The sequence below is a fragment of the Sturnus vulgaris genome, chromosome 1, assembly GCF_052056855.1.
Source record: "Sturnus vulgaris isolate bStuVul1 chromosome 1, bStuVul1.hap1, whole genome shotgun sequence".
NCBI classification, from domain to species: Eukaryota; Metazoa; Chordata; class Aves; order Passeriformes; family Sturnidae; genus Sturnus; species Sturnus vulgaris.
The window spans coordinates 67366908-67382455 of NC_142243.1; the positions used below are offsets into that span (position 1 = coordinate 67366908).

Sequence of the window (15548 nt, forward strand, 5' to 3'; positions counted from 1 at the left end):
CCACAAGTTTCTTCATCAAGCTACCATGCTCACTAGAGTCATAATGAAATACTAAATTATTCACGTTCTCCATTAAAGAGCTCTTCTCTTATTTAGCAACAAATAAAACAAAATTAAGGCTCTCTCACTTGCTCCCCTCGGTTTTATTTAAAAACAAGTAAATAAAAGGAACACAAATTTTTATTTTGACCCTGAAAAAGATAGGTCAGCCTGCAACATTTCCTCACACTCCTTCTCATTTTACCATTTCAATCTCTTCTGCAGCAAAACGTAAACCAATTTTGAAATTAAAAATAAAACTGGTATTTTAAACCGAGTCCCAGTGGGATTTTGTGTTTGGCTATGTATGGAATATAACGCAATTAAGAATTCTAAGATCTGGGTTACTGTCCTATTTCAGCATCGCTTTACAAAGTGCTGACAACCCTCTGTCAGGTTAGCACTGGTGTGGATCACGGATTTACACAGACAGAGGGACAATGAGCAGAATCTGCACAGCATGCAAAGGGGTAATTCTTGACAAACTTGACAGCCCAAATCAGTACCTCCGTTACTGACTGCTGCACAGTTTTAATCCAAGTCAGATTATGTGTACGTGGATCACTGCATCAATGTTATAAACCTTAGAACAATACACAAATCAGAAATAGCAAAGCACAATGCCCTAGATATTATCCAAGTGAGTATTGCATTAGAAATCCCTGTATGCAGTGAAGATTTACCCTGAATCATAGCTTACACTGGTGACTGGATTCGAACCAAGCAAAACTATTTCAAACCACGATAAATTACCCCTTATTTTGATTAGGGATATTAACTCCTCCAAGTATATCAATGGAGCAAGTTCCCTAGAGAGACAAGAGTATTCTAGACAGAAGTCTCCATGTTTAAAGACAACTGCATTAACATAAGATGTTCCTTCTATCTTCTGCTTCCAGGAAGGAATCCAAATAATCTTTGTTTATTGTACCATTAGAGCTTGAAAGGGCAAACATTTTGTTTAACAAGACTGCTTTGGAACTTTCCTTGTTTTGTGTAACCAGCTTGAAAGAGAGTCTGTTGCCAAAGCCATTGCCTTAGCACCACCACCCCTCATTTGTTTCTGCTGAAAGACAGCTATACTACAAGCAGCTGCTATCGAGATGTAATAGGCCAAGATATGACCTAGGATTGCATTTGATTTCAAGCACTTTAGTGGAACAGTTCCTTCTGTTTGAATGCACTATTTGTCAAAATAAAAAAAAAATAAAAATAAAAATAAAAAAAAATTAAAAAAAGAAAAAAAACTACTGGAAAGTATATCAGTTTCAACTAGATTTTGTAGAAGGAAAAAGAAACCCAAGCCAGAGGGGTTTCAGAAAGCATATTTTCCAAGTACTGAAAAGTACAATTTTCTAGTTCAAATTACTTTATACTTTATGCATTTTAAGAACAAAAAACCTGGAACATTCTTTTTCTGAGGTCCAGAGGGACCTCAGAAAATAAAGCCTTAATTCCCAACATCTCCTATACTCTATGAATTAAAGAAGTTTACTCCCCAGGCACTGATGAAATATTCAACTGTTTTAGAGAAACACATTCCTACTATTCACACTTGCTCATTTCTTCATGAGACATACAAGAAGAAATTCTGTTCTGTGTTTAAATTGTTAACCAGAGTTTTTGCCTCTCTCTCTCTCCCAAAAGCAACAGAAGAACAACATGAATCAGAAGCAAGGTAAGAGCTTGGAAAAGGCTCTAGTAATTTAGTACAAAACTAAACTAACTTTTCAGAATTTTACTGAGAAAATAAACAGGACTTAATTCTGATTCGTCTAAATGAAGAGGTCAAACAGGTCACTGGAAAGAACTGGAAGAAACATTACACACCTTGAATAAGGACCTTGAGGGGAGAAGAGTAGGAACTTTCATTGCTACATTGTGTTATACGTGCTTATAAGCTTTGTTATTAATTGTTCCGTTTCCTTACTGAAGAAAGCTCAATCCAAAATGCACTGAAGTCAATGTAGAGGTTTTTCTTCACTTCAAATAATGCCTAAATTCACCTTTATCTCCCTTTGCAGGCTATGGCAAAAGGCATTTTAAAATGCAAACAAAACAACTGCTTTAGCTAACACAGCGAGATGCATTTAGCCCAAAGTACAGGAACCGATTTAGCATCATGATCATGACACAATTTGAACTGCTATTTTTTCTCCAAACTGTGAAAGTACCTGATGAACAGCAGTCACAGCATGTCTGTGTGAACTGAACATGAACATGACATGAAAAATACACCTTTTCAGAACACTGACGCTATTTTAGAGAACAAAAGAAAGGACCTTTTATTTCTCTGTTTTTCCCCACAGTACAAGCAACATGTCATTCCTCATACCATGGTCCTGGTGAAGAACCTTGTCCTGCCAGAAGCCGGAGACAAAACATCCAGACCCCCCAGAGGTGAGAAGCCTCATACTTCTACACCAGGAGTCTGAGTGTGTGTAAAGAATAAACTGTAAATCTAAATAGTGTTTCCATGCCAAATAATAGCCCTAGTTAAGCACATTCTGTATCATTTGAAAAGGTTCTGCTTTTTTAAGAAACAGCTTTAAAAGGCCACATTTTCACAAAGAACAGCCTTTATTTATAAAGCAAAAAAATTAATAGAGAGTGTTCATACATAAATCTGTAATTTACATACTGTTCTTTTAGACTGTGAATGGAGCCGATCCATTCTTTCTGCCATTATGTTTTTTTCTGGGTGGGTTTTTTTCCTTAAATAAATAGGTATTTGGTAAAATACATAAGCAGTAATTTTAAACCAGGTTGGGGAATTGTTTGCTGTTCAAGCAGAAGGCTTGTGTTTCAAGCACATCGCCAAAAGGGAGTGTCAGAACATTCAGTCATCCATGGGACACTAATGCACATTTGGACTGTTCAGTCATTCTGCTGTCAGCCCAAAAAGCACCCAAGGATTAGGCCAGTGGTCCATTAGCAGATGTCCCTGGAGTGTCCTTTACTAAAGGGAAATATATCTTTCTCAATTCCTACAGAATTATAACCCTGGTTGAAGAGAGCAGAATTCTTCCTATCATTTGATAATTTTCCTTTAAAAATACATTTTCAATAAAGGCTAGATGCCTCCAATATGGTGCAACAGGTTGAAGGACATTGCTATACCCTCTCTGTATCTTTGCAGAAAGAGGAGGAAGGGAAACAGCTGGCTACTTTTCATAATAGCTGGATTCAGCCAAAAAAATGGCTCCACCATATGCCTGCATGCCATAACAAACATAGCTGAAAGTCTCATGCCTTGATTCAACTAAGCACAGCATTTCAAATGTATGCTGGAGAGCAGATCCAGACTTTTTTCTGGAGAAAAAGTCACTTCTGGTATAGGGAATCACACTGTCACTGATTGCATTTGAATAGGATTATATATTTCTGCCACAGTTGTGGCACCTGTATGCAAAGGGCTTAAGAGCATCCAGAAGACAAACTTCTCTTCTTCAGGTCAGCAATGGAGATCTAATTCTCCATGATTTTATTCCTTCAAACAAATGCTGAGAGAATGCACAAAACCAGTCAAAATCTCTTAGCCATCTTATTTTTCCTGTTGTTTTGGTTGGTTGGTTGGTTGGTTGGTTTTGGGGTGGGTTTTTTTTGTCCTACTTGTATTCTCAGGCCCAGCAGGAACATTCCTGCCTCACAAAGCAGGCAAGTAAGCATCCCTTGGGTGTATCCCAAGAGACACCTTCCATATCTCTTAAGACCTACTTCTACCTGCTGTTGTGCAGGTACCTTTCTTTCCATATAATTATACAGCCCTGCATGATTATATTGGACTGCCAATTGGTTGTTGCAGCCCAAGATCAACAGATACAAGGAAACTCTGGCCTTGCATACCATCAATCAGAGTTCTTGTTCTTAAGAAAGATGCAAGAATTCCAGTGTTTGCAGTCAAATTAAATCTGACTGAACTGATAGCCTAATGGAGGCTCTGCAATTCTGGGATACAGGGTACTCTGGTTAAGTCACCTGCATGGGTAATTCAGAGGATGTCCAGATGCCAACGGAACTTCTCCCCCAAGGCACAGAAGGAGGGAAAAAGGAGCAAAACCCTTGAAAAACATCTGTTTGTTTCTATCTCCTCTTGTCAGTCAGGCCTCTTGCCAAAAGCTCATTAAAGGTAATTAAAGGGAGGGAAAAGCGTACGTCTATATTTATTATTATGCAGATAAAGAAATTCAGGGGATATATGTAAAAAAATATATATATATAGAGAGAGAAAGGAATAAAGACATATGAGAAATATAGATACCTCTGCTTCTTGTAGTGTCCCATGATTCAAGCATACCATGTCTGGGCATGTGATGGGGGAACCACAACCTTCTTGTATTGCCAGCACCATGTACTGTTTCAGACACTAGAAACAAGCAAAGAAATGAAAAAAAAAAAAGTTATAGCCCACATGTTGGTAACAAACAGACGTCAGAGATGCTGTGCAGCTCCCACCTTCAGTGCCTTAATTGGCTGTCCTGAAGCTCCAGCACACAGCAAACATCAATTATTATAAGTGTGAATGCTACAAGTCATTACATTGGAAAGAATGCAACAAAGAACAATTAATTATGCATGACTTCATCTGCCAGGCACTGCATTTACCTAAGTCAGCAAGTCAGACCTTTCAGCCCTAATAACCCCTATGCTCTGCTAAACTGGGATTGGAGGATTTGGCAGGGGTGAGTATCTTTTATCCTAATTAAACAGGCTTTGTGCCCTTATTTTTCCTCCTATGTTCTTAATTCAAACTCTCAACCAGCAGTCTCCATTGTAGGAGAACTCATTTACAAGAAAGACACTACTGCTCTCAGCTGCACAAAATGGGAAAGGGGTTTAGCACCTGGTTGGGAGGTTATAATCTGCCCTAGAAGATGTGCAGCTACCAGCTCTTCTCCCTCAACTTCTCCTCCCCACACCCACATCAAATAATTTCCATAATTTATCACAATTTATCATCAGCTTCTACTCTATCCAAAGTCTATTTCCAGCATGGAGGCCACTTCATGAATGTTTCCAAACTGTTCCATTATAAAAACAGCAGGCTTCCCCTCCAAGCTCAAAAAGCCCTCTATTCTCCCCACACTTTATCTGGAATGCCAATTTCAAACATATTCAACTTGTCTTTATGGCACATATTATAATTTTCAGTAAAATCATGGCACAAAACTCATGCACCAGACCGAAGAACAATCCTTGAATTGTTCCTCCAAATTGCACAGGTAAGTAAATAAGGTCACTTCCAAATAAAACAAAACAACAGTGTCTCCTCAAAATAATGGTAAGGCATACAATAAATTGCAAGTCACCATTAAAAGAACAACAAAGCACGGACTTCTGACAGATTTTGGTATCAGCTTGCATAGTTTACTGTAAATGAAAATAAACATATGCTATGAAAAGTAGGACTAATGTAGTTTTTTCCCTACAGTTTTATATTTCATGCCCACATTACAAACCTCCTCCCCAGTACTGCTGACTTCTTTCCTTATTGCCCCACCAATTTTCAAGAAATATGTCAAAGTGAAATATGGTTTTGAGACCTCTGTCTGTTTACCAACTTCTGGAAGAGGCACTGAGTTCAAAAGCTAATAGGTGAGTGATGGGGAAATCACAGCCCTTCCGAGTATGGCAGCCTTAGACTCTTCAACAACCATTGTTTTATTATTTATAGGCATGGAACATTCAAGTCTGTGTCAGTCTGGACTATTCTGAGAAGGCCTTGCATACTGTGGTCTGATTTTAAAAATTTCCTCACTTGTATTTTTTATTGGAAAACTGATTCCCTCTCAACCATCAGGATAATTATCACCTTTACAAATGGAAAAGAGATTTCCTTATTATTCTGTCTCTCTACTGAAATGTCCATATCCACGTTTTGCTTAATTCTGATGAGCTATACAGAGATATTACCTCAAGCAAGTAGAATCACCTTAACTTAGTGGCATTTTAAATTAACTTACTTTTGATTCATAAATATTTGAAGTGTATTCTCTTAGAAGAACGTTGGGATATAACCTGAGTTTAAATATGTATCTCATTAAGCACTAATGTATTCAAATCCAGCATGTACCCCTATAAGAAAGCAGCAGAGCAGGCTGTAAGGAATTGATGATGCAAGCAGTATGTGGGAGGTGAGGGAGATACTCACAGGTGAAAAGCAAAAAAGAAATCGTGTCAGTCACTGAAGGCAGTATTAGCTCCCTAGGGATTATCAACGCAGATTTAACCAGGAGTTATTCTTTTATTATTCCAACAGCAGTCTCAGTGGCCATCTTGTCGCCCACTCCTCCCAAAGGCACCCATGCACAGTGCTGGTACAAAGTCAGTTTACCCACGGACCCCGTCCCCCCAGCACAGCAGCTCCATCACTCAGCACAAGCAGGTGTGGAACCACAGCGGTGCCTGGGAGTGGATTCCTGGTGACACTGGAGCTGCCGGGGCCCTGCCCACAGCTGCCTCCGTGGTCTGGGCAGTGGCAGCAGGTGACATAGGGAAAGCCCAGAGAAAGCATGCCCAGAGCCCAGGGTGGCTCCCAGGGCCATTACTGGTGCAGACGGAGGCTGTGGGTGACCTTGTCCTGCAGATCCATATTCATTAGGCCCCGAGCATTGCCCACATGCTCCAGCACATACCACAGGAGAAACGGGGCAGCAAGTGCTCACTCCCTGTGCAGATTTCCTCCCTGGTCTGTACCTGTACCCAGCCCCCTCCACAAATAATGCAGACAGAAAATTCTGTCCTCAGAGTCCCCTCCTCAAGGGCTGCACATCCTGCAATGTATTGAGTGCACTTCTTAGATACGTGGGCAGAACCTCCTTACATCTCACTCCATCTCCTCACGGGAGACCTGATTACTTTCTGGATCAAGTCTCAGGGCAGCATTTGGTGAAGGGCAAATGCTTCCCTCCCACCAAAGCATTTAGGTTGCCTTAATTCCTCAGCAAGCATGAGAGAGCAACATTTTACTTTTGTTAAGATGCTGGGTTCTGTCTCCGCTGTGGTGCCGCCTGATATTTAGTAATTTGTTTTGACAGCATGGTACAGTGGATTTGTATTCTGGGGGCAGCTCAGGTCAGGTGGCTACAGAGGGAGGACAAAGCCTGAGAAGTTACTGCAGGCCCAGCAGCAGCCCAGAGGCTTGTTCTTAATTTAGACTCTCAGGACAGGAGCTCGGAGCACTGACAATTATGCTTCTGTACAAGGATGGGCATGGAGCTCTTAAGGAGCTTCGATCCACAGTATAGATTTTGCAATCAGTTTCCATATGCAGTATCCAAGTCATTAGGGGTACCAAGCCAGGAGAACAGAGGTTTCTGAGGATTGCTAATGGATCTGGGTTCTTCTTCTCTTCCAACCCACTGCATGAGTGTAGGTGAGCATAGGTGGGCAACCAAGCCTTCTGTGGTTCTTTTAGAGGTTGCTGTGTTTTCAGCTTGGAGAGATTTTGTAATTGGGCTGTGCAGTGCCATGGATCTTCAAGTATTTCCCAGAAAATCTCCCTGTTAAATCATTTTTATAGGTATTAAAACTTTTGTCTTGACTTTCTGTGCTTGGAGAAGGTGCTTTGGGTGCAATACAAGAAGAGCTTAAAGTTGCTGGGAAACCTGAAGGAAGCATTTAATACTTACCACGGAAGGATTAAGCTTTTTACCAAAGTATGTTCATGAATGAAGATGTGAATTTCTTGTTCCCTCTTAGCACCAAAGAAGAAATATTGGAAAATCACTAAAATTTTAAAATACGCCCTAACTTTGCAGCAAAACTGTTTTCAGAGGGGTTTTACCATTATTTACAGTTCAGCTACTGATTTAGCTGCTTACTTGAGAAATGGCAACTAAGAGTATCTGAAAAGATGCAAGCCAAAAACGTGATGAAAAGATGTTTCCATGTCTGTATAATGAATCACAACTGACCTTCTCAGCAGTGTGTCCTCCCACACTTCAGAGAATACATTATTACAGACATAAAATGGCAAGATTTTTTGTGCATTCTGTCTAGAAAAATCAGCAGTATCTCAGGAAAACTGCATACACTACATATGCTACTTAATTGCTCTTCAAAGTGAAGGAAAAATCAAGATGCTCTGCCTTCTGTGATACAAAGCATTGCCTGAAAGGGTCTTAAATCTTGACGTCCAAAATATCATGAGATCTCAACACCCTGGGCTATGCTCTCCCACCAATTTCCCACAGTGTGGTGACTTTTGAGCACGGAAAACATTCAGTGGCTGGAGTGGCCTCAACACAGAAGCTGTGGCTTACAGTGACATTAATGTCATCCTCTTACTTTCCATGGCCAGAGCCAGCAAAGTTTCCATGAATGTGTCACGTAGCCCAGGCAGAATGGTTGAGACAACAAAGTAAAAATCGACCAAGGTCTTGCTGAACAGCTTAGAATTCTGCTGGCTGCAGATCACACACTGATCCACTGTAGTCACCAATCTGGTTTGATTCCATTATATTCACTCCTCAAATAAAAAGCAGACACCAACAGAAGTAGTTTTAATTCCCATACCTGCAAGTGTGCTCTGATCAGTTACATTATGTTTACTCAGATTTTCCCCAGTGAGCAACTATATAATGTATGTATCTGTGTTCTGGGAAACATAATGCATATTTTGCTTCTGCTGGACTACTACTGACAACTTTAGTCAAGTGTTTTTTCTCTGCCTGAGATTCATAATGAATAACTTTTTTTCCAATAATTTGCTAAGAGTTTTGGAGTAAGATTTTTTTCCTCTTATGCTGGTTTTGTCTTTCAGGCTACCACCTTCCTCTATTTAATAAAATAAGATCAATATCCAGTTATCTACTTAACAAAATGCTACTCATAAGTATCTAGCAAGTAAAAGTATCTGGATCAAATTATCATGCAACATATATGTATTTATTTTTTCTTTTGTTTTTTAATCTTCCAAGATTTGTAGGAAAGATGATGATTTAGGCAAATTCTAACAAATGCCCCAAGTACATATTGGAGCAAAGGATTTGTTGAAAGAGTACATTAAAAATGATTCCATCACATTTCAAAGATACACTGAAAAACCCAATCAAGAAATGTACAAACTAGTAATATTAAAGATTCCTTCTTCAGTAATAAACAGAAGTGCTTTCTATGGTCAGCTTTGAGCCCAAGAAAGAAAATTCTATTCAGGCTGTTCATGGATTTTTCATTTCAATGCTTCTGCATGCTGCTCTAACTTCAACTTCTCTTTTCCCCAAAGTATATTGTACAGAGGATATTTTTAATGTACTGACCAAGAAAAAGATGTCTGTTTGGTTATGTATGTACTCTGTAAAGTAATCATAACAGTTCTGCATTTTAACATAAAAATGAGTTCAAAGTGTAACTTCAGTGTTATGTTGCTAGGTAATAATGTGACAAAGGCCCTGTATCCCTTTCACTGTGAAATCTGAAGTTTCTATTCAAATCCACTTTCAGATAATTTATGCATTACAAAAAGACAAAAGATGGATCTCAGTCATTCCTACATACTGCTTTTCACATACCCGGACATATTCCATTACCTTGCTCCACTCTGACCTTCTTGCAGCTCTTCAGCTCCCAAAATGCAGCCTCATTAATTTGGATATGAAAGCATAAAAGAAACCTCATATGTGATATGACAAAACTGAACAGGTACCTTTATTAAGAAACATGGAGGGAGGGCTAGGAAGAAAAAAGAAACTGAAAACACTGTTTTATTTTCCTGTCAAATACCACCAATACTGCTGCCAGCCACTGTGTAGCAATTGGTACAGGATAAGTAAGGATACTTGTCTTTAATTCAATTATGGAAAGGTAAAGAACAGTTCTACAGTGTTTCCCAGACAGTACTAGGCCATGATCTACATTAAATGTGAAAATGAGCAAAATGATTGAAGGCATCTTGCCAAAACAAGGTCTTTCCTCCTAACATGCAACTTGAAGACAATTTCCATGTCAAAAAAAAAAAAAAAAAAAAGAGAAAAACCTCATGTCTCCCTCTTTGTCCTGGGGTACAATGCAAAAATGTGTATTCTATCACCATCTGTTAAAATGTGGGAGGGGTGGTGATCCTTATCTCTGTGGGAGATATCCTCTGCTGATGTGCCATCTGATAAGATCGGGGATGATCATCGTTATCTATTCACAACCCATCCTTCCTCCAGAAGATATATTCCGTTAATGGGCCATTAAGTCCTGTTGTGTGACTGATAAGATTACATCATCCCATTGGGAGATGCCCCAACCAGGGGCAGGAGCCAAGCCTTTCCTACCTAGATAAAAAACTGGGGTTTGGGACGCGAAGGCAGACCTTTCTACTGGATCCCAGAGGAAAGTCGGACCTTTTCCACATCATTGCTGGTCCTTCTGAGGAAAACTGCACCTTCTACAGGAGCACTGCTTCAAATGAACCACATCTGTCATCCAGGAGGACTGCAGCCACCATTTATATGGACTGCTACCAACACCCTGACTGACAGGGTGTCAGGTTGTATTCTGAGTCTGTCGGTGGTTTTTCTTTTGTATTATTGCATATATTTTAGTTTCTCTTTTTTTTTCCTATTAAAGTGTATTACTGACTTGGAGTCTCTCACTGGTTTTGCTTTCAAACCAATACACTCTTAAAATCCACAGGAATGATTTACAATGTTAAATTTCTCTTCCAGATTTGTCCTCAAAACTATATTTGTTTGGCGTTCAGGTTCTGTCTAGCCTAGGCTTTTTTACAAACTCCAGGTTTGGGGGCAGGGTGCAGAAATACTGTATATGGAGAGAATACTTAACTTTTCAGTTGACATTCCAGAGTGTCTCATGATTCAGAACAGATGAAAAGACAGGCATTTAGTCTTTATTTTAGTTCTGGGCCATGGTTATGGTACTCTTTATTCAGTAAGACATAATGTTCATTTATTTCTTATACTTTAGAAATATTAACTGTTATTCAGTGTGTACACAATCTAGTATTACTAATTTTGGTGAGACAGTTCACGTCAGAACTCTGAATTTAACCACCCGATCTACCCAGTATCTAATCAATTGTGTACTATGATAAATATAACCCCCTAGTACTCAGTGTTTATAGCAGATCTATATGTTTAATGATATGTTCATCACTGCTGTGACATCTGCACTTCTGTATGTTCAATCTCCAAAATGGATCAGTCACTTTCAATGTGTGGTACTCAGACTCCTGCAGTCTCTCAAGTATTTCTCAGCAGGTCTTAAAACTAGATGAAACAAGTGTAATGGCAATTAGCTTGGAGGCATTTGCACTTCACTTAGAAAAAAAGTGTGACTTTTCCAATTAAAGTTTTTAGAAACTACATGACAAAAATAGAAATTTCTTAATTTGCCACAGATGAACTTATGATAGGCACGGTTTAAAGTGAGAAACAAAATTCCAATGAAATATACATATTGCCCAATCTCTATTTTAACTTCTAAGGACCAGATACAGTGATAAATGAATGGAGAGAAGATCAAATGGATAGAAGATCAGGCCTTATCAAGAAAGATGCCTGAAAGAAAGTGAAAAAACGCCCCTGTAGCTTCAAAGAACATACAGTCAGTTCATGGCTTAGTATAAGGCAAGGAATAACATCACTAACATGAATTTAATTTTGTCATGACCAAGTGAAAACACCAAGCAAACCTGACAAAGGACCAGAATATAATTGCCTCCTCTTGGTCCACAAGCCTATTTTTTATGGGAGCTTTCAAATGTACCTGAGAAATATACTGTCTTCAGTTTTGCCTCAAAATATCTACCAGTGACGCTCCATTCTGCTCAGAAACACAGTCTGAAAACCAGTTTACTCATGGCCCAACACACCCTGGAAGCCTTCCATAAAAAGCAGGAAAGGCTCCTGGTAATTGTTGCCAGGAAGTGGTACTACCAAACAGAAAAGGACCAGAGAAACTCACCCTTCACAAAATGGAACCAGCTGCAAATAACAGCTTCTCTTGCCAAAGTCCATGTCAGACCAAGCCTGGTCTTACCAACAGCTACTGAACAGACATGAGCACGAGGCTTATGTCACAGTCTGGCTCAGTTACTGTGGCACTTGGAGGCACTGACAACTTACTTCACATCGATTTCTTCATTGGTTAAATGGAGATAACACCAGCTACATCGATGCAATGCTGTCATTCAAACATTAGTTCCCTCTTCCTCCCATCTTCCCTTGGCCACCATCCAGAGGCTGCCACCTCTACCAACTTCAGAAACATGCAGTCCCTCTTCCTGAATAGTAGTATCCATCAAAAGTCAATAGGTACATCTGTACTCTTTTGGTATCCCAACTCTGCCTTTGGTGTTACTCTGCACAAAAATACATGAAAGAAGTTCTTAAATAATCTAAATTACTATAGCTCTGTGTTCAGTGCCAATATTAGCAGGTGTAGGAATTCTCTTTTTCAAAACTTGAAAAAAAGATTATTCTCAAACATTTCAGATGTTGAGCTGGGAAAAAAAGAATCCCAAATGTCAACACTTCCAAATGGAAAACAACCCGAGGTGAGCTTTATATAAAGTATGTGGGGCACTGCAGCACAAGGTATACTTAGGAAGAGGAGAATAAACCCCTTCTTGAAAATAAGCACAAAGAAACAAATGATACTAAAACCCAGTGTTGGCTAGATGATGGCAAATGCAAATATTCCCTTACTTGTATGTTTAAGTATTATTTCAGTGGATTATTCATGCACAGTTGTTTCACTTAGCAGGAATCCCATTCTTTTTGCTGTCTGCCTCCTCCTTGTCCTTGATCTACTCTGTCTCCCCTCTGCTCATGTTATTTTGTGAAGACCCCTCACATTAGTTTCTCCAGTTTTCCAGAGCTCCACTCCACAAACCACCTGAAACTTCACAGCACGAAGGGTGAAATGTCACTATTCAGCCACCCAAAGGACGCAGGACAATGCACAGCTTCTCTTGAAAAGATTAAGGAAAGCAGAGGAGCCTTAGAGCATCCTGTTGATGAAGTACCAACAGAAAAACTCCTATTTCTCTAAGAGTTCTTTTCTCCTCTAGTAAAAGTAGCCAGCAGCAGCCTCTTTCCAAAGCTGAAACCCCTCAAGACCCTGCTCACAGCACCACAACTGTCCATAGCAGAAAAAGAGCCTTTTGAGCCCATGCTGAGCCCTAGCTTTACTGTCATACATACATACAGCAGAAAATCTTACTCTCCAATTGCCTTTGGAACACTTCCTACTTGCAGAAGCACAAGAGAGCACAGAAGCTACCTGGGTTTGCACGCTGACTTCTCCTTCTCCTAAGGCTGCATGAAGTTTAATCTCATTTGTACTGCATTGTGTGCACCAAAATAGCAACCCTGGTATTTGTTTTGCACATTTTGTAACCCATTTGCCTCACACACTTCTCAGAAGTACAAGACTCAACAAAGAATTTGCTTGGGGAAAAAAAAAAAAAGGGGGGGGGAATCATTGTAGTTCTGCATAAACCTGTGCCAACAACACAGAATAACATACTTGAAAGCATCTTCTGTTTTCAGTTTGTCTTCAACATCTCAAACCCTGTGCCAGTAAGTTACACACAAGATAGATGGACATAAGCTGCTGCTTGATATAAATAGTAGCAATCCCATTTATTGCTCACCTGGCTCTTATTAGGGCCCTGAAATGCTTAAGAGGAGGGGAAGAAAAGAGGAAAGGCAAAACCAGAAAGAACTGGTGTGCAGGGAGAAGCCAACACTGGGTTTTTTACTGACCCCTAAGACCATGTTTCTGCAACAGCACTGCACTGGCTCCCTCCTGCCACCACCGCCACCAGGGCAATCTTATCCCACCTGCTAAAACCTCACCTCCACAACTGCTTACAGGCTACAGACTCACAGAGTCTTTCACAGGGCCCTTGGTATTTCCAGTGTTACTGCTAGTCCTGCACTCCTCTCTAGTGCTTCCAAAGGGTGGAGTATGCTGTGCCACACATACTGGCATTTCCAGCCCAGGGGATGTGACATGCACGTGGTCACACCACTCACTGTCTCTCCCTGCTGCTTGCCCAGTTTCAGCCGTGTTTTGCAAAGGCAGGAGCCTCCTAGATGCACACTTTCCAGACAGTCTAATGAGCACCAAAACCTGGGCAACACCCAGTGTGCTGTGCAAAGGCAAAGTGGGGAGGGTGGCTGGTCCATTCCTGGCACTGCCCCACCAGAGCACCCCTGAGTCTTACCTGAGTGAGGCGCTGAGAGAGCTCTCTGGGCAAGGAAGGAAGGAAAAGAGCAAACTTTCAGGAACTTTTATTAGAAATAAGTACAATATTCAAAGCATTATTCTGTAAGTGGATCAGTCAAGAAGTAATTAACATTAGTTTGCTTTGGACCCTGACAGACTAAAGTGCACCAAAACACTGTATTTTTTAACACTACAATGGTGTGGACAGACACAGTGTATAATTATCTCACATACAAATGTGAGCACCATGACCACCATGGGGGCAAGAACCTGAGTAGTTGCACATCCAAGGAAGAAAAAATTGCAAGAAAAGGTCTCTAAGGGGCTGCTGATAAGGACATCCCCCCCCAAATATACAAGGATGAGTGGGAAGACAAGGAACGAGATGGGCAGTATCAGGAACAGATGAGACCCCCCTCCCCTTTTGGGAAAGGGACAAGTAAAGGTGACAAAGGGACTGTAAAATCGTGCAGCTTGAGCAGTACATATATTGCTGAATATCCATATGTAAAAGTGTGCATCACAGCATGGCACTCTGCAAAGGTCTTATAGATACAGGAAATGAACTGAATAATGTAAAGTTTAGTGCTCTAAAATTTCCACAGATAAAATATGTATCACATCCCTCCCAACCCTCTTCAGAGATCAGTCTTTCATTCAAAACTAATATAAATCAGAACACAATGAAACCAAGTCATTAGGTACACTACAGCCATTTCCAAATTCCTGGGATGTGTAAATGTGTGCTTTATCGCACAATGCAAGGGAATCTTATGCCAAGTGCAACACATGTTGAAAAATACAGGGCTGATGCCTCTTCAGACCTGACTGAGCTACCAAGTAAGATGGCAAGTATGTTCTGCAAACCATCTGCTTTTTCTGCTGAGAACAGAGAGAGTAAAAATGTTTACAGTTATTGGAAAAACTCCTGCCCTACTAGCAACATTCCACCAAAATGCAAACATACACATTCTAAAGTACAGTTTACTTCCTTTGGCTAGAATACAGCTTTTATAGGGTATTTTATTTATTGCAAAAGTTTCTTAGCTGAAAAAAATAGCTGTACACAATTCTAAGTAGTTTGAATGCCTTGGTTTTACAGGCTACAAATGGAAAGGAAATATGACCTTACTCCCACAGATATCTAAACAGTAACAATTTCCAATTATTTCCACAGCCACAAATACTGTGAAAAACAATCAACATTGCAGCATCACTGTTACAGTTCAAAAGAAAAAAAAAAAGACTTCACATAACAGAACAAAAAATTAACAAAAGCAACGGTTTCAGCTTATTGAAGCTGAACCTATTATGTCCATGTCAAG

The 15548-nt window shown here is 40.0% G+C and overlaps 1 protein-coding gene across 2 annotated transcripts in view; it reads right to left on the minus strand.

The window, feature by feature from the left end:
- RNF144B (ring finger protein 144B) overlaps positions 1-15548 on the minus strand; it is a 53510-nt gene that overhangs the window by 18379 nt on the left and 19583 nt on the right. For both annotated transcript variants that reach the window (XM_014878080.2, XM_088168834.1), the window contains exon 3: positions 4301-4405. In XM_014878080.2, coding sequence (XP_014733566.1) covers positions 4301-4405 — 105 coding nt within the window. The remainder of the gene's footprint in view (positions 1-4300; positions 4406-15548) is intronic.